General features: G+C 46.4%; 1 protein-coding gene across 1 annotated transcript in view; it reads left to right on the top strand.

The window, feature by feature from the left end:
• gabrg3 (gamma-aminobutyric acid type A receptor subunit gamma3) overlaps positions 1-15,998 on the top strand; it is a gene marked incomplete at both ends in the record, with an annotated part of 73,188 nt that extends 57,190 nt beyond the window's left edge. Inside the window, 3 exons of the mRNA XM_080505923.1 lie at positions 6,903-7,055; positions 14,504-14,703; positions 15,720-15,998. Of these exons, the coding sequence (XP_080362049.1) occupies positions 6,903-7,055; positions 14,504-14,703; positions 15,720-15,998 (632 nt within the window). The remainder of the gene's footprint in view (positions 1-6,902; positions 7,056-14,503; positions 14,704-15,719) is intronic.
• Positions 15,999-16,282: the final 284 nt, after the last annotated feature.

The raw sequence follows: 16,282 nt of genomic DNA, 5'->3' as shown, positions 1-16,282 counted from the left end.
TCAGGGCAGTACTCCACCAATACTGACTTCAATACCATCGTGGATCCAGCAGTAAGCAGCTGCCACACCTTCAGCCCTACCCAGGTTGAGTGGTTGTAGATGGACCAGCAGTAAACAGCTGCCACACCTTCAGCCCTACTCAGGTTGAGTGGTTGTAGATGGACCAGCAGTAAACAGCTGCCACACCTTCAGCCCTACTCAGGTTGAGTGGTTGTAGATGGACCAGCAGTAAACAGCTGCCACACCTTCAGCCCTACTCAGGTTGAGTGGTTGTAGATGGACCAGCAGTAAGCAGCTGCCACACCTTCAGCCCTACTCAGGTTGACTTGGTTGTAGATGGACCAGCAGTAAACAGCTGCCACACCTTCAGCCCTACCCAGGTTGACTTGGTTGTAGATGGACCAGCAGTAAACAGCTGCCACACCTTCAGCCCTACCCAGGTTGACTTGGTTGTAGATGGACCAGCAGTAAACAACTGCCACACCTTCAGCCCTACTCAGGTTGAGTGGTTGTAGATGGACCAGCAGTAAACAGCTGCCACACCTTCAGCCCTACCCAGGTTGACTTGGTTGTAGATGGACCAGCAGTAAACAGCTGCCACACCTTCAGCCCTACTCAGGTTGAGTGGTTGTAGATGGACCAGCAGTAAACAGCTGCCACACCTTCAGCCCTACTCAGGTTGACTTGGTTGTAGATGGACCAGCAGTAAACAGCTGCCACACCTTCAGCCCTACTCAGGTTGAGTGGTTGTAGATGGACCAGCAGCCTTACTTCGCTCCACACTTGGTTATGTTGTACCTTGAAGATAAAACACAGAGGAGGATGGCTCCATGGTATAATGATAATCTGAACTCTAAAGAAATTGGCATGAAAATTAGAGAAGAAATTGTTCTTAACTCAGTTAGAAGTATTTAGAACAGCCTGGAGAGAAAGTTTGCTCATATATAAAAAATCCCTTTGCAAAACACGAAACGCCCACGATTCCTCCTTAATAGCAGAAAACAAGAACAACCCTAGAATTATCTTCAATACTATAGCCAGACTAACAAAAAGTCACAGCTCTGTCGAACCTCATATCCCTTTAACTCTGAGCAGTAATGATTCTTTAATAACAAAAGTCTAACTATTAGTGATAAGATTAAAGAGTCACTGCCCAGTGCAGTCGCTGATCAACCAACCACATCTTTAGATTCATTAGTGGAGCCTGACTTCCAGTGATCCAGCTTCACTCTATACAAGTCCTGGAGTTCTTCTCAATCGTGGCTTCATCTAAACCAACAACTTGCTTACTAGACCCAATACCCACTAGACTGTTTACAGATACTTTCCCTATGATTAGTACATCAATACTAGATCAGATCAACGTATCTCTAATAACAGGTTTTGCACCACAAGCCTTTAAAGTTGCTGTTGTTAAACCTCTTCTTAAAAAAAACACCCTTGACCCAGAAGTCTTAGCAAATTACAGACCAACATCCAACCTTCCTTTATTTCTACAATCTTAGAAAAAGTGGTCACAAGTCAGCTTTGTTGATGTTTGTTTGAAATGTTTATTTTGAATATTTCTAATATCAAGACACAAAAAAACAGTAATAATAATATAAATATAAATCAAGAAAAACATAATAAGATGCATATTTGAAAGGAGTGAGAAGTAAAACGTATTTACTCCCACCCCTTGTCCTAAAGAAAATAGCACAATCAACTTTGTTCTATCTCTTACATACATACATAGATACATACATGACCACACACACACACACACACACACACACACACACACACACACACACACACACACACACACACACAAAAACGTACATACAGCCACATACATGTCCACATACATGTATATATATAAATAAATAAATATATATATATATATATATATATATATATATATATATACGGATACCACCTCAGGAACGGGGCCACGATCAGTCACCTCCTCTACATGGATGACATCAAGCTGTACGCCAAGAGCGAACGGGACATAGACTCCCTGATCCACACCACCAGGATCTACAGCAATGACATTGGGATGTCATTCGGGCTTGAGAAATGTAGTAGGATGGTAACAAAGCGAGGCAAGGTAGTCCACACTGAAGGGCTCTCACTCCCAGAAGGAACAATAGCAGACATTGAGGACAGTTACAAGTACCTGGGAATACCACAGGCAAAGGGCAACCTTGAACAGGCAACAAGGAAAGCGGCAAATGCCAAATACCTCCAGCGAGTGAGGCAAGTCCTAAGAAGCCAAGAACAAGTCCAGGGCAATAAACAGCTACGCCCTGCCAGTGATCAGGTACCCTGCGGGTATAATAAGGTGGCCAAAGGAAGAGATACAGACCACGGATGTTAAGACACGAAAGCTCCTTACCATGCATGGTGGGTTCCATCCCAAATCCAGCACCTTGAGACTGTATGCTAGCCGTAAGGAAGGAGGCCGAGGACTAGTGAGCGTGAGAGCCACTATCCAGGATGAAACATCCAAGCTCCATACGTACATGAAAGACAGGGCTCCAACGGATGACATACTCAACGAAAGTCTCAGACAATGGCGAGATGAGGAGGTGCTGGAAGAGGGACCATCATGGGAGGACAAGCCCCTACATGGGATGTACCACCGGAACGTAACTGAAGTGGCTGATCTCAAGAAGTCCTACCAATGGCTAGAGAGGGCTGGCCTACAGGACAGCACAGAGGCCCTCATCCTGGCTGCACAGGAGCAGGCTCTGAGCACCAGAGCCATAGAAGCCCAGATCTACCACACCAGACAAGACCCAAGGTGTAGACTGTGCAAAGAGGCACCTGAGACCATCCAGCACAGAACTGCAGGGTGCAAGATGCTGGCTGGGAAAGCTTACATGGAACGCCATAACCAAGTGGGTGGCATAGTGTACCGAAACATCTGTGCGGAGTATGGTCTGGAAACCCCAAGGTCACAGTGGGAGACCCCCCCAAAGGTGGTGGAGAATGACCGAGCCAAGATCCTGTGGGACTTCCAGATACAGACAGACAGGATGGTAATGGCGAACCAACCAGACATCGTGGTGGTTGATAAAGGGCAGAGGAAAGCAATCGTGGTGGATGTAGCAATACCAAGTGATGGTAACATCAGAAAGAAGGAACATGAGAAACTTGAGAAATACCAAGGGCTCAGAGAGGAGCTGGAGAGGCTTGGAAGGTGAAGGTGACAGTAGTGCCCTCGGGGCAGTAACCCCCAAACTGGAGGAGTGGCTCCAGCAGATCCCTGGAACAACCTCGGACATCTCAGTCCAGAAAAGTGCAGTACTTGGAACAGCAAAGATACTGCGCAGGACCCTCAAGCTCCCAGGCCTCTGGTAGAGGACCCGAGCTTGGAATAGAAAAACAGGTGACCGCCCGCGGAGGGCGAGAGGGGAATTTTTTATATATATATATATATATGGCCTATGCACCGAACAGCAGCTCAGAGTACCCAACCTTCTTGGAGTCCCTGGGAGGGGTGCTGGATAGTGCCCCAACTGGGGACTCCATTGTTCTCCTGGGGGACTTCAACGCCCACGTGGGTAATGACAGCGAGACTTGGAAGGGGGTGATTGGGAGGAACGGCCTGAACCCGAGCGGTGTTCTGTTATTGGACTTCTGTGCCAGTCACAGCTTGTCCATAACGAACACCATGTTCGAGCACAGGGGTGTCCATAAGTGCACATGGCACCAGGACACCCTAGGCCGGAGGTCAATGATAGACTTTGTGGTCGTGTCATCTGATCTCCGGCAGCGTGTCTTGGACACTCGGGTAAAGAGAGGGGCAGAGCTGTCAACTGATCACCACCTGGTGGTGAGTTGGATGCGCTGGACTGGGAGGAGGCCGGATAGACTCGGCAGGCCCAAACGTGTTGTGAGGGTCTGCTGGGAACATCTGGCCGAGCCCTCCGTCCGCGCAGCCTTCAACTCCCACCTCCGGGAGAGCTTCTCACAGATTCCGAGGGAGGTTGGAGACATTGAGTCCGAGTGGACCATGTTCTCCACTTCCATTGTCGAAGCTGCTGCTCGGAGCTGTGGCCGCAGGGTCTCTGGCGCCTGTCGTGGCGGCAATCCCCGAACCCGGTGGTGGACACCGGAAGTAAGGGATGCCGTCAAGCTGAAGAAGGAGTCCTACCGGGCACTGTTAGCTCATAGGACTCCCGAGGCAATCGACAGGTACCGGCAGGCCAAGCGAGCCGCAGCCCGGGCTGTGGTGGAGGCAAAAACTCGGGTCTGGGAGGAGTTCGGAGAGGCCATGGAGGAGGACTTTCGGTCGGCCTCGAGGAAATTCTGGCAAACCGTCCGGCGCCTCAGGCGGGGGAAGCAGTTCTCCACCAACACTGTTTACAGTGGAAGTGGGGAGCTGTTGACCTCAACTGGGGACATTGTTGGGCGGTGGAAGGAATACTTCGAGGACCTCCTCAATCCCACCACCACGTCTTCCATTGAGGAAGCAGAGACTGGGTTCTCAGAGGTGGACTCGTCCATCTCCCAAGCTGAAGTCACCGAGGTTGTTGTGAAGCTCCTCGGTGGCAAGGCACCGGGAGTGGATGAGATTCGCCCAGAGTTCCTTAAATCTCTGGATGTGCAGGGACTGTCGTGGCTGACTCGTCTCTGCAACATCGCGTGGCGGGCGGGGACAGTACCTCTGGACTGGCAGACCGGGGTGGTGGTCCCTCTCTTTAAGAAGGGGGATCGGAGGGTGTGTTCCAACTACAGAGGGATCACACTCCTCAGCCTCCCCGGGAAAGTCTATTCCAGGGTACTGGAGAGGAGGGTCCGGCCGTTAGTCGAACCTCGGATCCAAGAGGAACAATGCGGTTTTCGTCCTGGTCGTGGAACACTGGACCAGCTCTATACCCTCCGCCAGGTGCTTGAGGGTTTGTGGGAGTTCGCCCAGCCAGTCCACATGTGTTTTGTGGATCTGGAGAAGGCGTTCGACCGCGTCCCCCGAGATGTCCTGTGGGGGGTGCTCCGGGAGTACGGAGTCCGGGGTCCCTTGTTGAGGGCTGTTCGGTCCTTGTATTCCCGGAGCAGGAGTCTGGTTCGCATTGCCGGCAGTAAGTCGGACCTGTTCCCTGTGCACGTTGGCCTCCGGCAGGGGTGTCCTTTGTCACCGGTTCTGTTCATCATATATATGGACAGAATTTCTAGGCACAGCCGGGGGCCGGAGGGGGTCCGGCTTGGGGACCACAGAATCTCATCTCTGCTATTTGCGGATGATGTGGTTCTGTTGGCCCCATCAAGCCTGGATCTCCAGCGTGCACTGACACGGTTCGCAGCCGAGTGTGAAGCAGCTGGGATGAGGATCAGCACCTCTAAATCCGAGGCCATGGTTCTCGACCGGAAAAAGGTGGCTTGCCCCCTCCAGGTCGGTGGAGTGCCCTTGTCCCAAGTGGAGGAGTTCAAGTATCTTGGGGTCTTGTTCACGAGTGGGGGAAAGATGGAGCGTGAGATCGACAGGCGGATCGGTGCAGCGTCTGCAGTTATACGGACGTTGTATCGGTCCGTCGTGGTGAAGAAGGAGCTGAGCCAAAAAGCGAAGCTCTCGATTTACCGGTCGATCTTCGTTCCTCCCCTCACCTATGGTCATGAACTATGGGTCATGGCCGAAAGAACGAGATCCCGGATACAAGCGGCTGAAATGAGCTTCCTCCGTAGGGTGGCTGGGCGTACCCTTAGAGATAGGGTGAGGAGCTCAGTCACCAGGGAGGAGCTCGGAGTAGAGCCGCTGCTCCTCCACATCAAGAGGAGCCAGCTGAGGTGGCTCGGGCATCTATTTCGGATGCCCCCCGGACGCCTCCCGAGGGAGGTGTTTCGGGCATGTCCCTCCGGTAGGAGGCCTCGGGGCAGACCCAGGACACGCTGGAGGGACTATGTCTCTCGGCTGGCCTGGGAACGCCTTGGGGTGCCACCGGAGGAGCTGGAGGAAGTGTCTGGGGCGAGGGAAGTCTGGGCTACTCTGCTCAGACTGCTGCCTCCGCGACCCGGCCCCGGATAAAGCGGTAGCCAATGGATGGATGGATGGATGGATATATATATATATATATAACAACTGTGAAACTATTTCATCTTGCACTACTTTTTGATATATTGCACTATTATTGAATGTTACATTTTGTTCTTTTGCACTTTGAGAGGAGCAGCTCTCCAATGTAATTGTATATTGTTTAATGATAATAAAAAGCTATTCTCGTTTAACAAGGACTGTGTGAGCAGACAGAGCCACCTACAATCGGATTACACCACACACCACAAAGTACCTATGGTATTCATTATAAACCACCAAAATTTACAAAATACAAAATTAACAACTTCCTGGAAAACAACAAACACTTTACGAGATTACGAATCCAAACATGTTCAACCAAAAGAAGATGTTTGGTCACCTGAGATTAGCCAAGCTACACCCACTTTCTACAATTTGTCATGTTAATGTATATTTGGCATATTTTGAAGGCAAACACAATCCCTATTTAATTTTTGGTATATAAGCTAGCTAGCCAACACCAATTTGTCTCAGGAAATGGCAAAATATCTCCAGCAAGATATCACACTCTCAGAAACATGTTTCAATTTAAATGTATTACTTGAAACTATATTTAAATTTTCCTCACAGGTTGATGTATTATAAAAGGTTGTATTTCTCATTGCTTTTAACATTTTGTTAATTCCTGTTACTTGACTAGCCATAACAGACTGGTATGATGTGTTGTTCTGAGCTCAAGTATTTGAATATGTACAGCATGTATTAAAAGGTCACAAAGAGGAAAATAACGTTTCTCTATGATTTCTTACACAACAACCACTAACAGTAAATTGTGTAAAGTTTTTACCAAAATGCCTTTTTTTCCCTGCACATTTGCTCATTGATTTGTTGCTTCCACACACAGGGGACTATGTGGTGATGACCGTGTACTTTGACCTGAGTAGAAGAATGGGCTACTTCACCATACAGACCTACATCCCCTGCATCCTCACAGTGGTTCTCTCCTGGGTGTCGTTCTGGATCAAAAAGGATGCCACTCCAGCCAGAACAGCTTTAGGTACTGATCAGCGGCTCTGTTGGAGATAACCAAACCATGAAATGTTTTCCACCTCAGCTGTTTAGACAACTGAGCATATCCTTGCTTGCATCATTCTCCTTGTATTTTACTTTGTTCATTATATTGGTGTGTTGCTTTTCTCTCTGTTACTGACACTGTATGGCTACTTGCCTTTTCATGATGTTCTCCATTTGTCTCTTTTGTTCTGTTTTCTTCTACTTTTGGATCCTCTTTTGTTTGAGCATGCTTTCTGTTTTGCAGTCCTGTGGAACATTTTTATGAAGGTAACTGGTCTGTTTTCTCTCTGTGTGTTTGTTCACTTGTATCCACACTCTTAGGATCCTGTGCTGACACTTCAAAAGTGAATATTCTAAGAGGGCAAATAAGTTGACAGAGTTTGAGTCCATGTTTGCTATTTTACATTGGTTGATGTAAAACAGTTTGTAAAGTCTGTAAATTAATGGAACAAAACTCAATCACAGGTGTGTTTTTAGTTCTGCAGTAACAGTACAAGCTAGCAATAATAAAAAGTTCTTCTGACTTGATGTAGGTTTGGCACACTGTCTAATATGCACATATCTATATCGCAGTGTAGCTGTGGCACATTGGCAGACCTGTCAGCACCGTGCGGGTCAATATGATTTAAGTCACGGGATTCAGTTGATGTTACATCAGATAGTTGGTCCCCCACCCATCCCCCTACCCCCCACTCCCTCTCCTCTCAATCTTCTCTCTTCTCTCTCTCTTTGAGCATCCCCCCCCCCCCGGGTCGTGTACGGCAGCCATACCAACTTCTAATAAAGCAGCAACATGGGGAGACTCTTACTCCCTTTCTGTTGCAAGAGCAAAAACTGTTCTGACATCAGAAGCTCTCAATCACATCACATTGTCTGCCCACGCTGCCCAACAGGACGAGGGTTAAAAAAAAGAAAAGAAATCACTGCTCCAAACCTGGATCTTGAAGTCAATGTCGTTTTTCCAAATCTCAGTATTTACAGTATGTCTGCCTGCATGGGGGAAAAAGGTGTGAAGTCCTTGAGTCTTATTTCAAATATAATTAGTTGTTGTTTCTCCTTTTATGATATGCAAAGATGTGTTTTTGTACCACAAGATCCCTGCAGCTTCTTCATTTCATGTCAAGGCTGCAGTCCTTTTGTCCTGTCTCTTGTGTAATCATACATTAATTGTACCACAAAGCCAAATGCATAAAACATAAGCTACCTGAGCCTAGAAATTCGAAAAGGTAAAACATACAAAAGGTAGAAATTACAAGAGCATAAGTCCAGGATATGTGTTCTATCTCTAACATGCAAAAGTAACTGTTTTCCTTTACCCATTCAACCAACGGATCCAGAGACACACTTCTTAAAATTACACAAAACAGGAGCATACAGATTGCAACATACAAACTCAAACTTGATTTCTAGAGCACTTTTCATACAATGAAATATGGAACACAAAGTGCTTCACATAAAAGATTGAAAAGAAAAATTAAAAAGAAAACAACGTGTGCACGAGCACACACATGCACAGCCACACCCCACATATACACTCACCCACCACACCACCAACCCCAACTGCCCGGGGCAAAATATAAAAGCTGCTGTAAGAATGGCCAGGCATTGACGATCCAGGAGCGAAAACACCACCCTCGGGGGCGTAAACACCGAGAGGAGCCACAGCCTACAGCTACGGGGGCCCCGCCACAGGGACCGCCCCCACCCAGCCAGTCAGGAGCCCCCACCACGGTCAGTAGACCACAGGCTGAGCTCCACCGCCTCGGCCAGAACCATCCCCAATGATGACGCCCCCTACAGGCAGACCACACTCAACTCCTGATGAAGACCCCCCCCCCCCCTCCGTGAGGAGACACTGGACTAGAATAAATAGGAGCCAATAAAGTGAATCGATAAATGAAAATAAAAGATAAGAAAGTAAGAACTAAAAACATGATTCAGCTCATGTCACAACATGAGCTGAAGTTGAGGGCCATCACTGTGGCAACCAGAGGCCAAAGAAAAAGTGCAAGATGTCCACCTGAAATAGATGTGGCCAGGTTGTTACCATGGCAACATCGGTGATACAGCTATAAATGCTTCTTTTTTTAAGCTATTTCCCTAAAACTGGCAGATTAGAGAGATGTGACAGAGAATGGAGTGGTATAGAGATGCTGTGGGGATATAAGACTTTTTTGAAGTCTGTCAGTCTGAGGAATTCAGTTTGTCACATGAGTTACATGCTGCCAGTCGAAACAAGGACAGCAGAATTTGTGCCTTGAGCGCTGAGTGATACTCTCCCTCAAGATGTGATTAAAGACATTTAAGGAAAGGAACTTGGAGGCTCAGCGATCCAGAGATCACTATGTGCTAATCAATACATTTTCATTAACAGTAGATCAAAAGGCCTTTCTGTGAAGACACTAACACTTTTTTGGAAACATTGTGGCGAAATGTTTTTACGATAAAGAATCAATTGTCTTATTACAATATTGGCAATTATTACATTATACAAACCTCTACATGCATCCAACACCCCACAGGGTGGGGGGCCAGGAGATGGGGCTCCCCCCAGCACCTCCCACTGTGGCCCCACCCCAGTCCGAAGCGCGTGTGGCTGGAGTACAGGGGATGCGCTCACTCAGGCTCAGGCACTCCCGGCGGGACTGGGTTGTGGTTCTCCCTCCCTATTCACAGTTGGATTGGTGGAGGATCGGATCTAGTAGTGGCTTGGCACATGCACACACGCATGCACGCACGCATGCACGCACACACTTTCCCACTCCTCATCAATGAGATTTTCTGCTGATGTTTCTTGTTTTCTGCCATCATTCGTTCAATGATCAAAATCATGTTATTTTGTTGTTGCCTCTTTGCTAATTTATATTCCTGCTTGAAAATCATGTTACTGTCTAGATAGAGCTGCTCAAGCTGGTTTAATCTACAAAATCGTTTTACTGTCTAGACCAGGGGTCTAAAAACAACGTTCTTAATGTGGCAGTATACCTTTCACTCATTGGTTGAGAAGAAGGGCCCATGTCCAATCAAAAGTTTCCATAGTGGGAGGTGTCATTTTGTTTAGTTCACCCGTGAAAAAGTAAACCGAGAGACGGAGACAGCGAGAGTGAGTTGAGATTTATATCAGAGAAAAAGCGATTATTATCGCGATTTGACCATGTAGTTAGTGTGTAGTGAGTGTGTAGTTAGTGTGTAGTGAGTGAGTAGTTAGTGTGTAGTTAGTGAGTAGTTAGTGTGTAGTTAGTGTGTAGTGAGTGAGTAGTGAGTGAGTAGCTAGTGTGTAGTGAGTGTGTTGTTAGTGAGTAGTTAGTGTGTAGTTAGTGTGTAGTTAGTGAGTAGTTAGTGAGTAGTTAGTGTGTAGTGAGTGAGTAGTGAGTGAGTAGTTAGTGTGTGGTTAGTGTGTAGTGAGTGAGTAGTTAGTGTGTAGTGAGTGTGTAGTTAGTGTGTAGTGAGTGAGTAGTTAGTGTGTAGTGAGTGAGTAGTTAGTGTGTAGTTAGTGAGTAGTTAGTGTGTAGTTAGTGTGTAGTGAGTGAGTAGTGAGTGAGTAGCTAGTGTGTAGTGAGTGTGTTGTTAGTGAGTAGCTAGTGTGTAGTTAGTGTGTAGTTAGTGAGTAGTTAGTGAGTAGTTAGTGTGTAGTGAGTGAGTAGTGAGTGAGTAGTTAGTGTGTGGTTAGTGTGTAGTGAGTGAGTAGTTAGTGTGTAGTGAGTGTGTTGTTAGTGAGTAGTTAGTGTGTAGTTAGTGTGTAGTGAGTAGTGAGTGAGTAGTGAGTGTGTAGTTAGTAAGTAGTTAGTGTGTAGTTAGTGTGTTGTTAGTGAGTAGTTAGTGTGTAGTTAGTGAGTAGTTAGTGTGTAGTTAGTGTGTAGTTAGTGAGTAGTTAGTGTGTAGTGAGTGAGTAGTGAGTGAGTAGTTAGTGTGTGGTTAGTGTGTAGTGAGTGAGTAGTTAGTGTGTAGTGAGTGTGTTGTTAGTGAGTAGTTAGTGTGTAGTTAGTGTGTAGTGAGTAGTGAGTGAGTAGTGAGTGTGTAGTTAGTAAGTAGTTAGTGTGTAGTTAGTGTGTTGTTAGTGAGTAGTTAGTGTGTAGTTAGTGTGTAGTGAGTAGTGAGTGAGTAGTGAGTGTGTAGTTAGTAAGTAGTTAGTGTGTAGTTAGTGTGTAGTTAGTGTGTAGTGAGTGTGTAGTGAGTGTGTAGTGAGCGTGTAGTTAGTGAGTAGTTAGTGTGTAGTTAGTGTGTAGTGAGTGAGTAGTTAGTAAGTAGTTAGTGTGTAGTTAGTGTGTAGTTAGTGTGTAGTTAGTGTGTAGTTAGTGTGTAGTGAGTGTGTAGTGAGCGTGTAGTTAGTGAGTAGTTAGTGTGTAGTTAGTGTGTAGTTAGTGAGTAGTTAGTGTGTAGTGAGCGTGTAGTTAGTGAGTAGTTAGTGTGTAGTTAGTGAGTAGTTAGTATGTAGTTAGTGTGTAGTTAGTGAGTAGTTAGTGTGTAGTGAGCGTGTAGTTAGTGAGTAGTTAGTATGTAGTTAGTGTGTAGTTAGTGAGTAGTTAGTGTGTAGTGAGCGTGTAGTTAGTGAGTAGTTAGTGTGTAGTTAGTGAGTAGTTAGTGTGTAGTTAGTGTGTAGTTAGTGAGTAGTTAGTGTGTAGTTAGTGTGTAGTTAGTGAGATTGGAGTGTTTTTTAGTTTCAAGCGAACTCTTTTTTTTTCTATCAAAACAATGAACCTTTTGAACGTGGATCAGGTGCTCCGTCTTTTTTTTTTTTTTTTGAAGGAGAAGAGCATCGAGTCTGACACTGAGTTTGAGAGTGATTCTGATGATGATATTGAAGACCTCAGCTTTGTTTTGGAAGAGGGGAGAGAGGTGTCCCCCAGACCAGGAGAGGTGTCCCCCAGACCAGGAGAGGCGTCCCCCAGGGGTCTTGCTTCTATTTCACTGTAAATATCTGTAGAAAACCGTTTTTTCAGTCCTGTTTTGATACATTTGAGTTAATTATAGTTTAGATTTACTTCACAAGTAAACTAAACGATTCGTTGAGCATGTCTGTGAATTTTATCATCAATAAATCTGTTTTTCCCAACCAAATTTGTAGTTTTATGGTGTTGTTAGATCCACTGTTTTAATAAAGTGTGCCAAACTGAAAACAATACTTCAGAGCTGCATTTATGAGGTTGTTCTGAACAAAATGACACCAAATAAGGCAAAGTGTATGGACTTTATATTTGAGATATAAAGGAAAAATCAATTGTAGTGAAAAACGGCACAAAATACTTTAGGCCCAGCAGGTTTAATCTCATTACAGTTGGAAAATATTTGGATCAGTGTGATAACTGTAAATAATATATATAGCACTAACAAGGGTATTTTATGTTGTCCCCCACCCATCCTCCTACCCCCGCTCTCCCTCTGTCCCCTGTCAATCTTCTCTCTCCTCTCTCAGAATGAGCATTCTGCGTCTTATATTTCTTGCGTTTGCCATGGAGTGATTGGATGGAGCATATAGCCATCACTATCATTTCAGGTTTTCCTCATGTTTTGTTTCCTGTTTTATTTTGAAGTCACTCACCTCGTGTTCGGGTGCAGGGCAAGTCACTGGAGCGTTTGCTCTCCCGGGACCAATATGGAAGTTGCAGCTGCAGCCCTGTGGCTTCAAGCTCCGCAAACAAAACATCCCGTCAGTCTCCTTCTGGTCAACTCCTGCCTCTTCCTGTCCACAGCCGTCCATGGTTCCAACATCTCCCTGGACTTCGATCCACCACCGTCCTCATGGTGGTGGATCGCTTCTCTAAAATGGTTCATTTTATTCCCATGCCTAAACTCCCTACAGCCAAGGAAACGGCTGAGGCCCTCCATCACATTGTCCGTATCCATGGCTTCTCCAGGGACATTGTTTCCGACCGGTCCCCTCAGTTCATCTCCAAGCATTGGAAGGAGTTTTGTACCGTTACTGATGCCACGGTGAGCCTCTCCTCCAGATTCCACCCCCAGACAAATGGGCAGGTGGAGACCCTCAATCAGGAGTTGGAGGCTGGACTTCGGTGTACAGCCCCCCAAAACGCAGCCTCCTGGACAAAACAGCTGACATGGGTCAAATATGCTCACAACAGCCTTCCCAGGTCTTCGACTGGTGTGTTCCCCTTCAAGTGTGTCTATGGATACCAGCCTCCTCTTTTCTCAGCTCAGGGGAAGGAGGCTATAGTGCCCTCCGCTCTCGCATTGGTGAGACGCTGCCGTCATACCTGGGAGCTGGCCTGCAAGGACTTGATCATTCACTCCGCTGGATACAAGAGGGCAGCCAACCATAGGAGAGGTCAGAGGGTTTGGCTGTCTACTACACATCTCAACCTCAGAGGGGAGTCCAACAAGCTTGCACCCAGCTTCATCCGTCCGTTCCCCATCTCCAAAATAATAAATGCTTTTGCAGTTAAACTAAAGCTCCCAAGATTCATGAAGGTTCATCCAACATTCCATGTCATTCCATGCCAGATCAAGTCCTCCAAAGTTAGTCCCCTGGTGCATCAGAACCCCCCCCTCGTATCATCGATGTCAGACCTGTTTAAATGGTCAAGAAGCTCCTGGGTGTTCGGCGCCGTGGACAAAGTCATCAGTACCTGGGAGACCGGGAAGGCTCCGGTCCCGAGGAGCGTTGCTGGATCCCATCAAGAGTCATTGTTGTCCCCAGCCTGATCCAGGACTTCCACAACTCCCATCCAGATGAACCTGGGCCGCCCGGTGCCGGCCATTGAGAGTGTGTTACTGTCACATCTCCCCAGATTATGCTTCAGGTTTCCTCATGCTTCATGTCTTGTTTACTGTTTTATTTTGAAATCACTCACCTCGGTCTCTGTTTCAGGTTTGTCTTCCTGTCCCCCCACCTTGTGTGCCTCACCTCGTGTTTTCAATTAACCAATGATCTTCTCCTTCTCTGTTCTCACATCATTGTATCCATCCGTGTCTGGTCTAGTCTGTGTTCTCCTGTGCCAGTTCGTATGTCGTCATCACTACATCCAAGCATTTTCCTGTGTGACTCCTTGTTGTCGACCTCAGCTGTTTGTGCTTTTTCTCCTTGTCTCGTCCTCTGGGTTCCTCGGCCTCAATAAAACCTTTGAACTGTCCTCCTGCCTTGAGTCCTGCATTTGGGTCTTCCCCGCCTGTGCCAAGTTGCTGACAGTTGTTGTGGTTAAACGAGTCTTCATCCTGCTGGTGGACTGGCTCAACTGTCAATGGGATCAAATGCTCTGTGTATTGTTTGTCCAACATAATTGATGTTATCCTGCCATGTTTGCTTGTGTCTTTTGAGATTTGAAAGTTATTTTCAATGGTTGGCTTTCAGGAGGTTTAGGACATCAAGTCCTTGTTATCAACAGTGAAGAAAGTGAAATCAATTTAAATTCTTGCAGCCATAGTCTTCAACCAAACTGAGCATGTGAGATGACTCATCTTTTTTTCATTCTTTAGGAATAACCACGGTTTTGACCATGACGACTCTCAGTACTCTGGCCAGGACGTCACTTCCCAGGGTGTCATACGTCACTGCCATGGACCTTTTTGTGACTGTCTGCTTCCTGTTTGTCTTTGCTGCTCTGATGGAGTATGCAACCTTAAATTACTACTCATACAGCCTCCGAAGACCAAGCTACATGCAGCCTAAAACATCGGTGAGTTGTACACTTGGCATAGTCTTCCTCAACAATCAGCAGCATGAACTCGCTGGGGAAGGATGAAATGTAGACGAAGGTGACACCGTGAGCCACAGGATCACGGTTGCATGTTAAAAAGCATTGTTTCCGTGATAGCGCTGGGGTTTTCTTATCACAGGTTTCAAGTGAGCAAAGTATTATGATACTAGTACTATGATGTGACCCTGCCCTTTATAAGCTGTTTGGATAATACTGTTAAGGCGCTGCATCAGCCTGTGAATGAGACTCCAGGTCTTTTCTACCGCATCAGCAACTGACTGTCACCTCATGTGCAAACAAACAGACAGGTCTTATCCTACATTTTTATTAGAACTGAAAATTTACAAAACATCATCCAAGTACTGTGTTTGAGAAAATGAGTCTCACAATGTATCTACTAAATGTAAATACATGTCTTCAAACCTTTTGGGAACTATATGTCTCAGCATGGCATATCGTAGTATTTTATTACCCAGCACCAGTTTGCCAGTTTATCTCATTCCAATTGAAAAAGTTTGAAACCTGGATCATTATCTGGACTGTAGGTCACACCTGGGTGGAGGTCACACCTTTTAAAAAATATGTGATGACGAGGTAAAGAAAAAAAACCAGAAGTTGTACTGGTGCATTCACTTTTCTCTCGGAAGGTTTTCCACAAGGTTTAGGAGTGTTTATAGGAATTTTATCTCGCCACATTCATCTTGAAGGTCCAGGGCACAATCTGTGAAGGAGTGCACCAAGCAGGAGAGGAGAGAGAATCATCCCGTCCCAGATGCACCTGGAAGCAATGAATTATAGAGCTGAGCAAATACTTTGGGTGATATAGTGTAGGATGAAACAGTTCTGAGCCAGTTGAATATTTATAAACAGGAACAAACCAGTGAAGTTTTCTCCAAACCCCTCAGAAGAAGATACAATTCCCCAGGTGGGATGACATCATATCCTGCTGTGACGTGTACAAGTTGAGTGATGGATGCTCCTTGTGCTTCCAGAGATACTCTGTCCTGGACGTGGGACCTCCTCCACACAGCGTCATCACTTTAAACAAGTCCATGTACTGGCAGGACTTTGAGGACACCTGTGTCTACGAGTGTCTGGATGGAAAAGACTGCCAGAGCTTCTTCTGCTGCTTCGAGGAGTGTAAAGGTGACAGCTGGAGAAAAGGACGCCTCCACATAGATCTGCTGGAACTGGACTCTTACTCACGCGTCTTTTTCCCCACCTCCTTCTTGCTCTTCAACGTGGTCTACTGGGTGGGCTACCTCTACCTTTAGCACACTGCAGGGGGCATGTGCACTTTCCAATGGAGGATGGCACAGCTTCTCCAGCAAAGTTTTTCATTGACAAAAAGGTCATGCCAAATTAGCGCTCGCTCGCTCTCTGCCTCTCTCCGGAGGAACCCTGAAGCAGCTACCTTTAGGGAAAAACACACTCATGAGGATGGTGTGTGTGTCTTTGTGTGCGAGTGTGTGTGTGTGTGTGTGTGTGTGTGTGTGTGTGTGCGAGTGTGTGTGTGTGTAGGTGTGTGTGTGTGTGTGTGTGTGTGTGTGTGTGTGTG

Source organism: Blennius ocellaris, assembly GCF_963422515.1.
Source record: "Blennius ocellaris genome assembly, chromosome: 12".
NCBI classification, from domain to species: domain Eukaryota; kingdom Metazoa; phylum Chordata; class Actinopteri; order Blenniiformes; family Blenniidae; genus Blennius; species Blennius ocellaris.
The sequence above is the reverse complement of the archived record's forward strand: the minus strand, read 5'-3'. Positions and strand labels throughout refer to the sequence as shown.